Genomic DNA, 16,452 nt, shown 5'->3' on the forward strand with positions numbered 1-16,452 from the left:
ATAAAACATGGTTTCCATTTTGTTGTAACAAACAGCACATGGCTCTCCTTACTTAAACTCTAGAAGTGTCAGATCGTTGAAGGCCTTACTTAAATGAAGTGCCTTTGAGTCATTTCAGTAGACGGATGCAGTGTTCTTGTCCTTCCCTTAGCCCACTGATGAATGACGGCTCCAGCTCCGGAAACATTGGAAGCCTCAGCACTATCCCTACAGCAGCCCCTCCTTCCAGTACTGGTGTTCGGAAAGGCTGGCACGAACATGTCACTCAGGACCTGCGGAGCCATCTAGTGCATAAACTGTACGTTCCCACCTCACTCATGATTTGCACGTGACGGAAGCATTTTGTGGCTAATGACGATGTGACAGTTTTGCAGTTCCATCGATATCTGATTTAATTCCTAAGTGGTCCCCTGGGCCCCAGGTGACAGTGCCCTGTAGCAGCTAAAGAGGGTCACATCCTTGTTTAGGGAGCCACAGCACTGCTGGCAGGTGAGAGAATCCCAGATCCTGTGTCCCCAGTGGGGGGCTTCAGAGCGTTCATGGCTCTGCACTGCAGAGGGGCATGAATTGTGAACCATGTCACAGAGACCACGACTCCTCATGCGGCCAGACCTGTCCTCTGAGCTCTGGGATGTATGAGGGGGCTGGAATTAGCACAGAAGCTTTGCCTTATTTTATGGCTCCAGATTATAGTTGTGGACACCCCTGAGAATTGGGGGAATTTGGGCCTAGTGAATACAGATGGCATGACAATACCATCATACAGCCAGTTAATATACAGGAAGTTAATAATTAATTTTCTCAAGCTAATTAAGTTAAATTGAAAGTGAAGTTGACCAACTTGATTCCCTTGGAGTTGTTTACCTTCGTTATTTTAATCAAACATTTTTGTAGTAAATAGTTTAAAAATTAGGAATTCAAGACCATATCATTCTTGAGATGACCCAGCATTTATTAATAGCAAATACAGTGTTTGACTTGTAGGTAAATCAACGAGTCAGTATTGTCTCTAGAGTGTGACTTAAGTTGTGTACTCATATACTAGGCAAGAGAGAGTTGGGATTTCTCTCAACACTGTATCACCCCCATAGGTAGAGGAGCTTCTTTCTCCATGTCATGTGTAAAATGTCAAAACTGTTTAAAAGTGGGTTGATAGAGTGTGTTGTCCTTTCAGCGTCCAAGCCATCTTCCCAACACCTGACCCCGCAGCCCTGAAGGATCGCCGCATGGAGAACCTGGTGGCCTACGCTAAGAAAGTGGAAGGGGACATGTATGAGTCTGCCAACAGCCGGGTAAGTTGCCACACGTGTTCCAGCCAGCACACATACGGTAGATGTAACTTCCTCTGTCTGGAAATGGGAACATGTTAGGCAGGTAGACTCATCACCTTGAACAGAGGCTGACGAGGGAGACCTCCCAGATAAGACATGAAGCTCCTGCACAGCTCTTAGTCACCTACGGTGTCCCCAGTATAGTGGTAAATGAGGTGTATGAAATTGCATTTTATCCGTGGAGGTCATGTCCACGTCCATGTGGCATTATGTAATGCTTGTACTGTGTCACTGCCAGCAGCGAGGACTATCCAAAAAGAGATTCAACTGGGGAATGAAATGTAACGTGCATTTAGTACCTATTGTCTGTTAAGTCCTGTAGTGTAACTAGGAGTTGAAGAAGAATTTGTGCCTTTGGTTTATTAGTTATAAGTGTTGAATACATACCTTTGCCAGCATACTTAATAAAAAAGTTCATTAATTTGTTAGAACTTACAAAACAGGTCATTCTTTTTTTTACAGTTTTGACTGCCTAATATTGAATGTTATTGCTTTTTAGGATGAATACTATCACTTATTAGCAGAGAAAATCTACAAGATACAAAAAGAACTAGAAGAAAAACGGAGGTCACGTTTACACAAACAAGGCATCTTGGGTAACCAGCCAGCCTTACCAGCCCCCGGGGCGCAGCCCTCTGGGATTCCACAGCCGCAGCCTGTGAGGCCTCCAAGTAAGGACTTCATTCCCTTCTACCAGCCCTTAGTCTGTTGGGGTGTTTTTCCTTCTATGTTCAGAGTGTGTTTCTAAGTACACGGAATTATGTTCTCAGGAAGCCCACATTTTGGAAACTGTGATAGTGGCCATGACCTTGTGCCATTGGCCTGTCTTTGGACATTGAGTGTCTCATGGAGAGGCCCTTTAAACGGTGCGCTGGCGTCCGAATGCACAGTGCTTTGGGACCTGTTGACTGGTTTTCCCTTTAAGTTTGAAGTCCTCAAGATAAAGGTCCTTGTTTCTAAATCAAGGATTATTTTAAATAAGTATATTTTCCTTCCATTACAGATGGACCCATGCCCCTGCCAGTGAACCGCATGCAAGTTTCTCAAGGTATTTAACTGTTGTAGGGAATCATCTCTTGGTTTACTGTTCAGCAGCCACAAAATGTATTGGTGTTTCCATCTTCCCCTCTGTATTTGTTTGTAGCTTCTCTTATTCCTTCTATTCCTTTTCGCTGATAAGCAGAATTCAGTTCCACAAGCAGTATGAATATTGGTTGTATTTGGAAGTTAGAAGTCATCGGAAAGATCCCTAAGGAGATCAGGAATAGGAGTTAGCCCCTTCTTTTTTCTTTTTTTTCTTTTTTTTTTATTGGGGAAGGGGAACAGGACTTTATTGGGGAACAGTGTGTACTTCCAGGACTTTTTTTCCAAGTCAAGTTGTTGTCCTTTCAATCTCAGTTGTGGAGGGTGCTGTTCAGCTTCAAGTTGTTGTCCTTTCAGTCTTAGTTGTGGAGGGCGCAGCTCAGCTCCAGGTCCAGTTGCCATTTTCTAGTTGCAGGGGGCACAGCCCACCATCCCTTGCGGGAGTTGAACCGGCAACCTTGAGGTTGAGAGAATGCGCTCCAACCAACTGAGCCATCCGGGAGCTCAGCGGCAGCTCAGCTCAAGGTGCCATGTTCAATTTTAGTTGCAGGGGGCGCTGCCCACCATCCCTTGTGGGACTCGAGGAATTGAACTGGCAACCTTGTGGTTGAGAGCCCACTGGCCCATGTGGGAATCGAACCGGCAGCCTTCGGAGTTAGGAGCACGGAGCTCTAACCGCCTGAGCCACTGGGCCGGCCCCCTTTTTTTTTTTTTAATGGACAGGGAAAGACATTACTCTCAGAAAGAGTCTCCAAAAAAAGCATCATAGGTGGGAGAAGGAAGCCTTTCTGAATGTGTGAGAGGAGAGCATCAGGCCAGTCCTGGAGCCGCGAGCACCACTGGGAGTGAGGCGGGGAAGGGCGGTGGCTGCCCTGGGCCCTCGAAGCGCAGGGGGTCAGGCTCGCCCAGGAGGGTTCATATTGAGAATCTGCATCAGGCTGGGCTACTGGCCCCTGGTCTGAAAAACTTTTTCAAGGTTCTTTCTCAAGTTGAGATTCTGTAGTTCTTGCCTGGTTGAAGCAGTTGTTTCAGTTTGGGAGTTTGGGGATAAAGGAACATTTCAAACCTTTTATAGTTCTTGTCAAATTGAGACTTGAACAGTAGGATGTTTTTACAGATTGTGAAATCAAGTTGCTGTAATCTTAGTATATATTGAAAAAGACATGGTAGATAAGCTGATGTTACAGAGAAAACAGTTTACAGAGGATTGTGGGAAATTACAAAGAACGAGAGGCCGTCATCTAGGGACGCTTAGTGGCTAGTTGAGGTGTCTTTCATGGCGTGACATTCCTGCAGACTGTGGGCAGCCCTGGGACAGCCAAGGTACTGCGAAAATGAGATCTTTCCAATCTGCAGAGAGGAGACTGAGGTTGAGGATTGGCCATCCTTGGGCTCTTCCAAGACACTTACTGTGCTTGCAAAATTAAGACCACATTTTGAGTCTTTTCCCAGATTCTAACAATAAATGTAAACCCAACTAAAGAGCTAGGAAGCCGGGGGTGGAAGTGTGCAATGGGAACGGGCTTCCTGTAGGAAAGGAGATGGCAGCTAGGTGCTCCAAAAGGCATTAGCGGTGGGCTCAGAGGTTGCCCTGGCCTTAGTTAGCAGCTCTTTTGGAGTTGGTGGGTGCACCTGCCCAACACAGCCTCTTCTCCTTAGTTGCTTTGATGCTTTTGTGCAGAGTGCTTCTATCCCGATCAGTGCTTCCTCCGCCTCGTGTGTGTGTGTGTGTGTGTGTGGTTTACCTGACTTTCTACCCGCATCTCCTCATTCTACCCTGCCATGCTCCCCCTCATCCCCCCCATACCACACTTCAGCACCAATGGTGCCATCTTTCCTGGTTATGAAAAGTCTGTTACTTAACTGTCTCATCTGATTAACTGGGTGATTTCTTTTCAGTTGTATGTATTGTGTATGTGTTCCATCTTATTTTGCGTAGAGTTTGTTTCTTGAGTTGTATTCTGTTTTCCTGTGGATGCTTTTCCTAATGAGCCATTGTGGATACATTTACAGGGATGAATACATTTAACCCGATATCTTTGGGGAATGTACAGTTGCCACAAGCTCCCATGGGACCACGTGCAGCATCTCCCATGAACCACTCTGTCCCGATGAACAGCATGGGCTCCGTTTCAGGGGTAAGTCCTACTGAGAAGGCCTTGCCCAAATAAGGAAAACTCTCTAAGCAATGAAATTGTACATTGTCTAGAATCCTATGATACCTGTTCCTTTGGATTTGTTATGCTTTATTTTCTCTCTCTCTCTCTCTCTCTCTCTCTCTCTCTCTCTCTCTCTCTCTCTCTTAGTCTTCATTACTATAGTGAAAATTATTTGACCATTATTTATTTTTATTGGAATGCCAAATTCATAGGAACTTGAGACTCTGTGAGAAGATGGGAGTTCTGAGGACGTATTAGGCAGTCTCAGATCTGTGGCCGAGATGGACTTGTCACTTGTCAGTGTCTGTTGACTCCTAGAGTTTCCTCTCCTGAGGCTGTGTTCTAAATGCTTTGGAGAACTTATAAAGTCATATTTTGAACTTGAAATTGTAGCATGGTATTGATTTCTATCCAGAGGACAATCTGAAGCTGGCTTGTTAGAGACTTTGCATGAGAAAGCCGGCAAAAGTGCCTGGGAGCCGGGACGGTCTTAGTGAGTGGTGGTTATTTTCCCCTGACGGAGGGAGGATTTGACAGTTTCTGTGTTTTCTGGTTTATCGTGAAGATGCTAGCCCTGTCCTCTGAACTCTCAGTGATGCTGTTGTCTTTCAGATGGCCATTTCTCCTTCCCGAATGCCTCAGCCCCCGAGCATGATGGGTGCGCATGCCAACAACCTGATGGCCCAGGCACCGGCGCAGAACCAGTTCCTGGCGCAGAACCAGTTCCCGGCGTCCAGTGGGGCAATGAGTGTGAACAGCGTAGGCATGGGGCAGCCAGTGGCCCAGGCCGGCGTGTCACAGGTACCATTCACCCGTGGGCCTCTGTGCTGCCTACAGTGATGTACCCCAGCTTCCTACTGACCTGAGCATGTCTCACTTCATGGAAATTAGAATTCTAGACTACATTTCGTTTTCATCTTTCAGCATCTCTTGATTTTACCTCATTCATCCTGTCATTTTTACCTCGTTTAGAATTACTTATCTCGGGATGAACTTCATGGAAAAGTGGAATGGATTGTGGTTTTTGGGGTTTCTGTGCTTTCGCATTTTGATTTTTGGGTTTTTAGTTGTCGCTTTCTTGGTTTTTATGTGTGTCTTTTAAATTCTAAGTTTTGTATGCAATCCTGAGAGGCACTGAATTTTATACACAGTGAGTGAGGAAAGGTCCCATGAGTTCACTGCTAGTGGTTTGGTTTGTGTGTCCTATTGCCCGTCTCTAAACTGCACACGTGAAGTCAGGCTAACTGGTTCAGTGGAATAGTTCTCCTCTTTGTGAATGTGTTTTTATTTATTCAGGCAAAACCTGAAGAGAATTGTTTTCCATTCATTTTATGGCTTTTCCCCCCCTTTTGTTAATTGTTAATTACAGTGCATTAGAGTGCTGCTGTATACATACGTACATGTATTTAAAACAGGCCAAATCTTCCCAAAAAAGATAAAATTCATGTTTTAATTTTTTAACATGAAGTAATATTAAATAAAAGTCATTGTCTACAATAGATTTAGTCATGCTTATTAATTCTTAATTTCCATAACATGTCATTGCTCTAAAACCGGGGTCAGCAAATTTGTCCTGTAAATATTTTTTGCTTTGTGGGCCATGGACTCTTTCTTTATCTTAACTACTCAGCTCCACTGTCATGGTGCAAAAGCAGCCACAGCCATGTTCATTCCTGTGTAAAGGAGCAGGCGTGCTGTGTTCTAGTAAAACTTGAGTACAGAAACAGGCAGCTAGCTGGGTTTGGCCATAGCCAGTAGTTTGCAGACCCCTGTTCTAGACCAGTAATTCAGCATCGCTTTTTCAAAGTTCTATAGATAATCTGAAGCTTGTCCCCAGGTGAGAAACCACTGCATTGAAACGTTTCAGTGTTTCAATAACTCATTTTTAAAAGAAAAAACAAATACCTTTTCCATTGGTCTAAGCTGTGGGTGGATGTTATGGAACACGAAGCTAGTAAGCTGAGTGTATACGTGTTTGTTTAAGCCAGAGGTTTCCACAGGTATATAAATCAAGTATGAGAAACGTTCATAGCATTAATTTGGTTGGAAAGTGCTCATTAGAAGAAGTGTACAGCTGGATACATTCTTATAAATGGAACATGCCTGTGAAACCAGCCGAGCTCTTCAAGAAACCATAATTAGATTGTCATACATTTAATTCTTCAAATCTGTTGCTGCATTTTTCAAATGAGGGAAGTGATTTTAACATACTCTGTTCCCTTTGTTAGGGACAGGTGCCTAATGCTGCTCTTCCTAACCCTCTGAACATGCTTGGGCCCCAGACCAGCCAGCTGCCTTGCCCACCAGTGACACAGTCACCGTTGCACCAGACGCCACCTCCTGCTTCCACAGCCGCTGGCATGCCATCTCTCCAACATCCGACAGCGCCTGGGATGACTCCTCCTCAGCCAGCAGCTCCTACCCAGCCATCGACTCCCGTCTCGTCTTCTGGACAGACTCCCACCCCGACTCCCGGCTCAGTGCCCAGTGCTAGCCAAGCCCAGAGCACCCCTACGGTCCAGGCAGCAGCCCAGGTGACCACGCAGCCTCAGACCCCAGTCCAGCCCCCGTCCGTGGCCACCCCTCAGTCATCGCAGCAGCAGCCCACGTCTGTGCATGCCCAGCCTCCTGGCACACCGGTGAGCCTCTCAGTCTGTCGCCTTTGGTCTGAGACTTAGACGAGAACTTGCCCGTAAAAAAATTCTATCATGAAGTTGCTGCAGCGTCTTGATGCAACCCCAGAAAGGAACTGCACTCTAATGGAACCATAACGAGCTGTGTTTGGTTCCCAACATTGGCTCCAAAAGCTGAGTTTGGCCGGACATGACTTATGATTATCTTCCCTAATTAAATGAGTTTGCCAACATCAGCAGTTATAAAGAAATCATACATGGGTCCTCTATAGAATTTTTAAACTATCTATATGTAGGAGCAGTGTGTTACCCATTCATTATCTGTCCTACACTGGTATCTTCTGAGTTTTGGGAGTTTTTCTCCTAACAGCGTGAGGATTTGGTTACGTTCCTGATTATATGTGCTTTGATCATTATGTGTGTGTTTCCAGACCTAGAAGCCTTTTCTTTTTTATGACAATATGGCAGACCCAGGTTGGTCCTTCCTGTGGCTCAGATTTGCGCAGGCCTCCATGGACCTGCTGGCGGTGCCCAGTCTGCGTGCTCGCCTCGGCTGGGCTGCCCCACTGACCCAGGGACTTGGGGCCGCCCTCTTGTCACCTCCATGTCCCTCGTCAGTTATCACTGAAATCTTGGTATCCGTTTTCTTACCAGCCTAACTTAGAAATCCCCCTCCCCCTGAAATACATTAACTTTATTAGAGACTGAGGGCATTTATTTATAAAATGTCAAAGTTAATCCCAACAACAATCCCAAGATAACGTTACTATTTGTATTTCTCCATAGGGAGTATGCTTATTAGTCCTTATTTTATATTTCTTATCTCTAAGTAGGATACCTTTCTGATTTTATGTTATCTTTTTAGTTTAAACTCTCTTTGGTAAGACTTTAAAAATTTAGAATTCTTTTATAGTCATTCCTTCTCTTAACATTTATTTATTCCTCTGCCACCAATACCACCACTGTTCCTGCATTTAACAAGCTAATTATGCATTCTTGTTTCAATTTTGGCACTTTGTGCCCCTTTTTACATATATACTTATATATTTATAATTCAGCCTTTAACCATAAACATTAATGATCTTAGTGGAGGGAATTAATTTTAAAATAGGAGGTTCTGTGACTTAGGTAGAAAATGTCCAGAAAAAAAATTTATATCCACATGTAGAAAGCTCTGCTCTTCCACCTCTGCATTGGCAAGAAGTCAGTTGCCTTCCTGCCTGATGCTGACTTCATCTAGAAGCCCTATTTTAACTTTTGTTCTTCAGTTCTTTCAGGGGTGCTTATTAGGTTAGCACTGAGAAATGTGAACGTGGAACTGTATAGTGGTTGAGCAACAGAGTTTAAGATCATTTATACTGTCTTATTAACAGAGAGACACGATTTTGATTTCTCCACAGCTTTCCCAGGCAGCAGCCAGCATTGATAACAGGGTCCCCACTCCATCCTCAGTGGCCAGCGCCGAAACCAGCTCCCAGCAGCCAGGACCCGATGTACCAATGCTGGAAATGAAGGCTGAGGTCAAGAGCGAGGACACCGAGCCCGATGCCAGTGAACCCAAGGGGGAGCCTGGGTCTGCGGTGAGCTCGGGGGGTCCACCATGGAATTCCCTGCGTTTGTTTTACTATCCTGTTTAATCTACTTTCTACTCGAACCCATCATCAAAAACAGATTTGTTATTTATTGTTAGATATCAGGTACTTGTTTATTTTTATTTTGCCAGAAATAAAGAGCACTGGCTTATATTTTATTTCTTTATGTATTTGTATTTATTTATGTATTTATTTATTTAATGCAAAGCTTGGGAGACCACTGTTTTGGAAACTAGTGTTTTTCAAACGGAAATTATAATGATAACCATTTACAGGTTTTCTTTTAAAGATACCTGTATTTTTTATTATTATTATTATTATTATTATTATTATTATTATTATTCTTGCCCGTCTACGCCAGCCCCTCGGGCAAACATCAGCTTGTTCTCTGTATCTGTGGGTCTGTTTCTGTTTTGTTTTATTTATTCATTTATTTTGGGTTTTTTGGATTCCACATGTGAGATCATACAATATTTGTCTTTCTGTGACTTATTTTACTTAACATAACACCCTCTAGGCCATCCAATACGTCACAAATAGCAAGATAGCGTTCTTTTTTTTTGTACCAGTCTTTTTATTCCTGAGTAATATTCGTGTGTGTGTGTGTGCGTGTGTGTGTGTTTGTACCACAAATTCTTTATCCACTCATCTGTTGATGGACATCTAGGTTGCTTCCATATCTTGGCTGTTGTAAATAGCGCTGCAGTGAACATAGGGGCGCATATATCTTTTCAAATTAGTGTTTTTGTTTTCTTCGGCTACATACCAACAAGTGGAATTGCTGAATCACATGGCAGCTCTATTTTTAATTTTTTGAGGAGCCTCTGTACTGTTTTTCCATAGTGGCTGCATTAATTTATGCAGCAAACAGTGCATGAGGGTCCCTTTCCTCCAAATGCTTGCCAAAACTTATTTGTTAATTTATTGATGATGGCCACTCTGACAGGTATGAGGTGATACCTCATTGTGGTTTTAATTTGCACTTGATTAGTGATGTTGAGCATCTTTTTATATGTCTTTTGGCTATATGTTCTCTAGGGGGAAATTCTATTCAGGTCTTTTGACCATTTTTTAATTGGATTATTTGGCATTGAGTTGTATGAGTTCTTTATAAATTTTGGCTATTAACCCCTTATCAAATACATCATTTGCTAATATCTGCTCCCATTCAGTAGGTTTTCTCATTTTGTCGTTTGATTCCTTCACTGTGCAAAAACTTTTTAGTTTAATATAGTCCCATTTGTTTACCTTCTCTTTTGTTTCCTTGCTTGAGGAGATACGTTCAAAAAGATATTGCTAAGAACGATGTGAAAGAGTTTACTGCCTATGTTTTCTTCTAGGAGTTTTATGGTTTGGGGTCTAACATTTAAGTCTTAATCCATTTTGAGTTTATTTTTGTATGTGATGTAAGAAAGTGGTCCACTTTTCATTTTTTGCATATATCTGTACCGTTTTGCCAGCACCACTTAATTGAAGAGAGTGTCTTTACCCCATTGTATATCCTTGCCTCCTTTGTTATAGATTCATTGACTGTATAAGTGACAGAGTTTATTTCTGGACTCTGTTCTATTCCATTGATCTATATATCTGTTTTTATGCTGATACCATACTGTTTTGATTATTGTAGCTTTGTAGTGTGGTTGGATATTAGGGAGTGAGATACCTCCCACTTTTTTCTTTCTCAAGATTTCTTCGGCTGTTAAGGGTCTTTTGTGGTTCCATATGAATTTTAGGATTAGTTGTTCTGATTCAGAGAGCAGTTGCATTGGTATTTTGATAAGGATTGCATTGACTCTGTCCATTAGTTGAGGTAGTAAGGACATTTTAACACTATTAATCCTTCCAATCCATGAGCAAGGTATATCCTTTGACTTACTTGTAAGTTGTTCAGTTTCTTTCTTCAGTGTCTTCTAGTATTCAGAGTACAGGTCTTCAGGTCTTTCACCTTTGTGGTTAAATTTATTCCTAGGTATTTTATACTTTTTGATGCAATTGTAAATGAAATTTTTTTTTAATTCTTCTGATCATTCGTTATTAGTATATAGAAACACAACAGATTTCTATATTTTGATTCTGTATCCTGCAACTTTCCTGAAGTCATTTATTAGTTCTAATAGTTTTCAGGCACTGTCCTAGGGTTTTCTGTATATAGTATCATGTCACTTGCAAATAATTAGAATTTTGCTTATTTTCCAATTTGGATGCCTTTATTTCTTTGTCTTGACTGATTACTGAGGCTAGGACTTCAATACCATGTTGAATAGAAGTGGGGATAGTGGGCATCCTTGTCTTGTTCCTGATCTTCGATAAAATAAAAGTCCAGGACCAGATGGCTTCACGGGTGAATTTTACCAAACATTCAAAGAAGAATTAATACCTATCCTTCTTAAACTATTTCAGAAAATTGAAGAGTAAGGAATGCTTCCAAAGTTGTTTTATAAAGCCAGCATTACCCTGATATCAAAACCAGATTAGGACATTAGAAAAGGGGAAAAAAAGAAAATTACAGGCCAATGTCCTTGATGAACATAGGTGTAAAAATTCTCACCAAAATATCAGCAAACCAGATTCAACAACACATTAAAAGGATTATATACCATGACCAAGTGGGATTCATCCCAGGGATGCAAGCATGCCTCAACATCCATAAATCTAGTGTGATACTTACATTAATAAAGTAAAGGATAAAAACCATATAATCATCTCAATAGATGCAGAAGAGCATTTGACAAAATTCAACATCCTTTTATGATAAAAACTCAACAAAGTGGATATAGAAGGAATGTATTTCAACATGATAAAGGTTGTGTATGACAAACTCACAGCTAATATACTCAGTGGCTTATATTTTGAATGTTTGAATCATCCAGCAACTTTTTCATTATCATTCTTCTTTCATTTCTAGTTCTGCAGAGTTAGATTGCACAAAGGGTCTATTTATTTACTCATTTACTAATTAACCTGTAGCAGAAATTGAAAACTGTCAGACTGTGGGCTGAATCGAGCATACAAATGTGTTTTGTTTGGCTCACACAATATTTTTTAAAACGGGAAATTATAATTTAAACTCTAGATTTCTGGCTTTTCTTTAAAAGTGAGAAGCATTGTGCTCGTAGTCCCTCTGTGGCAGCGGTCTGGGGGGAGTATCAGCTGAGTCCAGAGTCTCCAGTGCTTCCTGCTGTCACACACCATACCTGCTCCTTCATTTACCTCCCCTCCTGGCTCTCTGAGCAATTTGGTTCTGATCCCTGGCCCAATTTTCAAGGAGAGTTTTGTTCCAAACTAGAAATATCTAGCAAAACTACTGAGCAGGTGGTGGTATGTATGTGTATGTGCAATTTTTTCGGCACTCTAGCATGTAAAATTTATAAATTAGGACTATAATTGTACTGATACTGTATTAAAGCATCTGAACTGACACCAAATGCTCTGTCTATTCCTTCTTGTGGGAGAGAGAAGAGATGATAAATGCAGTTCTTAGGTAGGGGTAGGTTTTAACAAGCCCATAGGGTTTTAAGAGCCTTCCAGTAACGCTGGGTTAGAATAAAGGTCTTTGATACTCATGTATCATTATCTGTAATTTTGTTTTACTCAAGATGATGGAGGAGGATCTACCAGGATCTTCTCAAGTTAAAGAAGAATCAGACACAACAGAGCAGAAATCAGAACCAATGGAAGTGGATGAAAAGAAGCCGGAAGTAAAAGTAGAAGCTAAAGAGGAAGAAGAGAGCACTGCTAATGGTGCTGCCTCCCAGTCAGCGTCTCCTTCACAGCCACGCAAAAAAAGTAGGTTGTGCTTTCTAGACCTTACTGAACTGTGCTGCTTTCCCATTGTGTTGTGGTTCCACACTGTGAATTATAAGCTAAAACAGAAACAGAATTTCATCTCCCCTTTTATCTTTCTTGCCTGCCATTCCCCAAGTAGAAGTAGTGGGTGACACTGAGCTGGACTCCAGCCTGAGAATCTGCAGGTTCATGGCAGGAATAAGAAACAATCCTTGGCTCTGGGGGGTGGTAGCCTAGGGGCAGCGCTATCTTCTGAGATGTCCTGGCTGTTGGGCTGGAGTCAGAATTGCATCTGCGTCTTTGAGCAGGCCAGCAACTTGGGCTTTCCTCAGGAAGGCATGGACAACCCCTGATGGATTCGAGCAGGAAGATGACTGAAAACCACAGTGCTAGGGAAATTATCACCATGGCGGCACACATGTACGCCAGAGCTTGTAGGTGTCTACTGCTACAGATAGGAAACTAAGTGCCCAAAGTAAGGAGGTGGTGGAGTGGGACCCAGTGACTTAGTGCAGATAAGTAAAGATGCTTTGCGTTCCCAACTGTGCAGGGTGAGACAGTGGAAGTTGGGTGGAATCCATTTGAGATGTGTCCAAAATGTAAGGAGGTAGCACTGTGTCAGAAAATTGTCAGGTGACCCTTGGAAATGTAAGACAGGGCTCAGGAAGTTCAGGGCTGCAGGTACTACATTTGGGAAAGATGGTAGAAGAAATGTTAGCGTCTGTTACTGTATGGTTTTCCCATTGGAAAGGACCCAAGATCGTGGGGTGCAGCAGTTCTCAAAAATTTGATCTCAGATCTCTTTATACTCCTAAAAATTGAGGACCCCAGAGAGTTTCTATATGTGAATTACCTATCGCTATTTACTCTATTCAAAATTAATGCTACTGTTAGAAATTTTTTAAATATTTAATTCATTTAAAAATAATAAATGTTATATGATACCAATAAATAACACATTTTTATGAAAAACAACTTTTCTGAAACAAACGTAATTAGTGAATGTAGTGACATTGCTTTTTACAATTTTGTGGGTCAGAGAGTTAAGTGAACATAGCTAGATTCTCACATGTGCCCCTGCCTTCACTCTGTTGTGTTACAGTGTGTGGTTGAAGTACACGAAGAGAATCCAGTGCATCTCAGATAGGTAGTTGATAAAAGGGAGAATAATAGCCTCTTCAGATCATTGTGAATGTGCTTTTTTGATACTATACCAAAACTCACCAAGTGGAAGTCACAGTATGGAATCTGAATCCTTAGCACTAAATTTTTCATACTCTGACATTAGAATCCATGTGTCTGTCTTATACTTTGGTTTATTTTATTTTATTTTTTTATTGGGGAATATTGGGGAACAGTGTGTTTCTCCAGGACCCATCAGCTCCAAGTCATTGTCCTTCAATCTGTTTGTGGAGGGCGCAGCTCAGCTCCAAGTCCAGTCACCGTTTTCAATCTTTAGTTGCAGGGGGCACAGCCCTCCGCCTATGCGGAAATTGAGCCGGCAACTTTGTTGTTAAGAGCTCGCGCTCTAACCAGCTGAGCCATCCGGCCGCCCCTCCAGCAGCTCAGCGGCAGCTCATTGTCTTCAGTCTAGTTGTGGAGGGCGCAGCTCACTGGCCCATGTGGGAATTGAACCGGCAACCGTGTTGTTCAGAGCTCAAGCTCTAACCAAGTGAGCCATCCAGCCACCCTGTCTCTCTTGTACTTTGGATGGATCTTTTGCCCTTGCGTGATTTTCTTTATGATTCTTTAGTCATCTGGGACTTTGGCTCACTGAATTATGCAGATCTTCCAAGTTTTAGACGTACTTCACTATACAATATTTTAAAAATCACATTCATTAATGTCACTGTGAATCTCTCCAAAATAGTCTTGTAAATTTGGAGAAGCTGTCAAGCTCACGTGGTAGATACAAATTTTTCAAAATTTAATTTTTGATGAGACTCCAAATTTTATCATTGGCAACAAATACTGTCAGTTGTCCTTGAAGTAACTGGCCTACTTTGTTCCTTTTTGAGAAAATGTCTGCCACATACCCAGATCTGAATAACAATAGCTTGTCTATCAGTTATTCTTTCCAGTTTTATGTGTTTCATGAAAAAAAGTGATTTTAGTTCTCAACACTCACACAGTGCTTTTCTCAAGACAAGCATTGCATGCAGCAGAAGTGCTCTATGCCGACTTCCCATTTTGTCATTCAGGATAGAAGTGTAGCCAAGGGTTGAGATTTAACAGAAGTAGTAATTTTTACTACTTCAGCAAGGACACTCTTACGTGTAACTGGCTTTTTCCCTGTGTATGCGCAGTAGCAGCGAAGATGGCAGGGACTAAGTAAGATTGGTGCAGCTGCTGCCTTGCTAGGAATTGGACTCCCTGCTGCTGGTGCCCCATGTGTGCCTAGGTCAACACAGCACAAAAGGCACAGGACAACTTAGTGTTATCATGAAAGTTGTCTTACATTGTGGAAATAAATTTGCTTTCACAGACCCCTAGAAATGGCCTGGAGCAGTACTGGAACTTTATGTGACAGAGTTACATATCTGTGCTCTCCATTATGGTGGTCACCAGGCACATGGGGCGCCTGAGTGCTTGAAATAGGACAAGTGTGACTGAGGAAGTGAATTTTAAATTTTATTTAATATTCATTCATTTAGCTTTAAGTAGCCACATACGGCTGGTGGCTACCATGTTAGACAGCATGGGTGTCTCCATGGCATCCATGGGCCATGCTTTGAGGACCGCTGATGTGGTGCGCCATGCTGATTGAGTGGAGAACACGCCACACTCCCAGAACTTGTTTCAAATACAGCTGTGACTCCTACTTCCGCTCATTTGGAGTCATAGTACATCAATGTAGTAAAGACATGAATTTGAAAATGCCTTTTCCTCGGCATAGGTGAACGTAGGTGAACAAATGTGTGGTGAATGAATGAAGGAAATGAACGTTTTACCAAGGTCAGCCCCGTGTGTGACCATGTCACTTTGATACCACTAGGGAGATGATGAGGTCTGGAGCAGGGTCAGCCAGCTTTCCCTGTAAAGAGCCAGACAATAAATGTTAGGCTTTGTGTGTCATAAGGTCTCTGCAGCTACTCAGCTGTGCATTGTAGGGTGAGAGCTGCCACAGACAACATCTCAGCAAATGAGCACAGCTGCATTCCAAATAAATTTTATTTTTGGAGACTGAAATTTAATGTCATGTAATTTTCACGTATCATGAAATATTATTGTTTGCTTTATACCCAACCATTAAAAACTGTAAAAATCATTCTCAGCTCACAGGCCTTAACAAACATGGGCAGCTGGCCACATTTGGCCTGTGGGTCAGTTTGCTGACCCCTAGTCTAGAAGAATAAAAAAGCTACTGATTAACTAAAGAATTGTTTTCTTATAAAGAGTTATTCAAAGAAAACTAAATGCTACTTCATCTCTGTAAGAACCGAATAGAAGAAAAAGGAGTTAGTTGCATAGCTGAAAGCGGGATTCACATGTTTCCAAGGAATGTCCACTGGGGGGCGCTGCACTGGAGTGTTCTTGTGCTCACTGACTTCCAGAAGCTGTCCCAGGTCTAAAGCAAGCAGATGTCCCTTTTCCATAGGACGTCAGTCAGGACACCTGGGCGGTATCTTCACTCTAATGGCAATAAACTCGGGAAACTTCCCGGCGCCATGGCTTTCATTTCTCAGTATACTTGATGCATGCCATTTTCCAACTGGAACTTTAAATGCTTATGGTATTTAGTCTGATTTTTAAATTGCAGTGTCATTGCCACATATCTGTTGTAGAAAGCCTTTTCAAAATACAAAAAATAAAAATAAATAAAAAAACGTGAAGAGGGCATCTCACATGACTTATAACCAAAGTCATC

General features: G+C 42.1%; 1 protein-coding gene across 4 annotated transcripts in view; it reads left to right on the forward strand.

Moving 5' to 3' along the window:
- The window catches only part of CREBBP (CREB binding lysine acetyltransferase), a 128,128-nt gene that overhangs the window by 82,043 nt on the left and 29,633 nt on the right, over positions 1-16,452 (forward strand). For all 4 annotated transcript variants that reach the window (XM_088801285.1, XM_088801286.1, XM_088801287.1 and 1 more), the window contains 9 exons: positions 152-298; positions 1,175-1,292; positions 1,831-2,002; positions 2,335-2,379; positions 4,428-4,552; positions 5,186-5,374; positions 6,802-7,212; positions 8,607-8,786; positions 12,395-12,584. In XM_088801285.1, the coding sequence (XP_088657411.1) occupies positions 152-298; positions 1,175-1,292; positions 1,831-2,002; positions 2,335-2,379; positions 4,428-4,552; positions 5,186-5,374; positions 6,802-7,212; positions 8,607-8,786; positions 12,395-12,584 (1,577 nt within the window). The remainder of the gene's footprint in view (positions 1-151; positions 299-1,174; positions 1,293-1,830; positions 2,003-2,334; positions 2,380-4,427; positions 4,553-5,185; positions 5,375-6,801; positions 7,213-8,606; positions 8,787-12,394; positions 12,585-16,452) is intronic.

The sequence above is a fragment of the Rhinolophus sinicus genome, chromosome 10 (assembly GCF_057876585.1).
Source record: "Rhinolophus sinicus isolate RSI-liver-muscle chromosome 10, RSI-T2T, whole genome shotgun sequence".
NCBI lineage: Eukaryota > Metazoa > Chordata > Mammalia > Chiroptera > Rhinolophidae > Rhinolophus > Rhinolophus sinicus.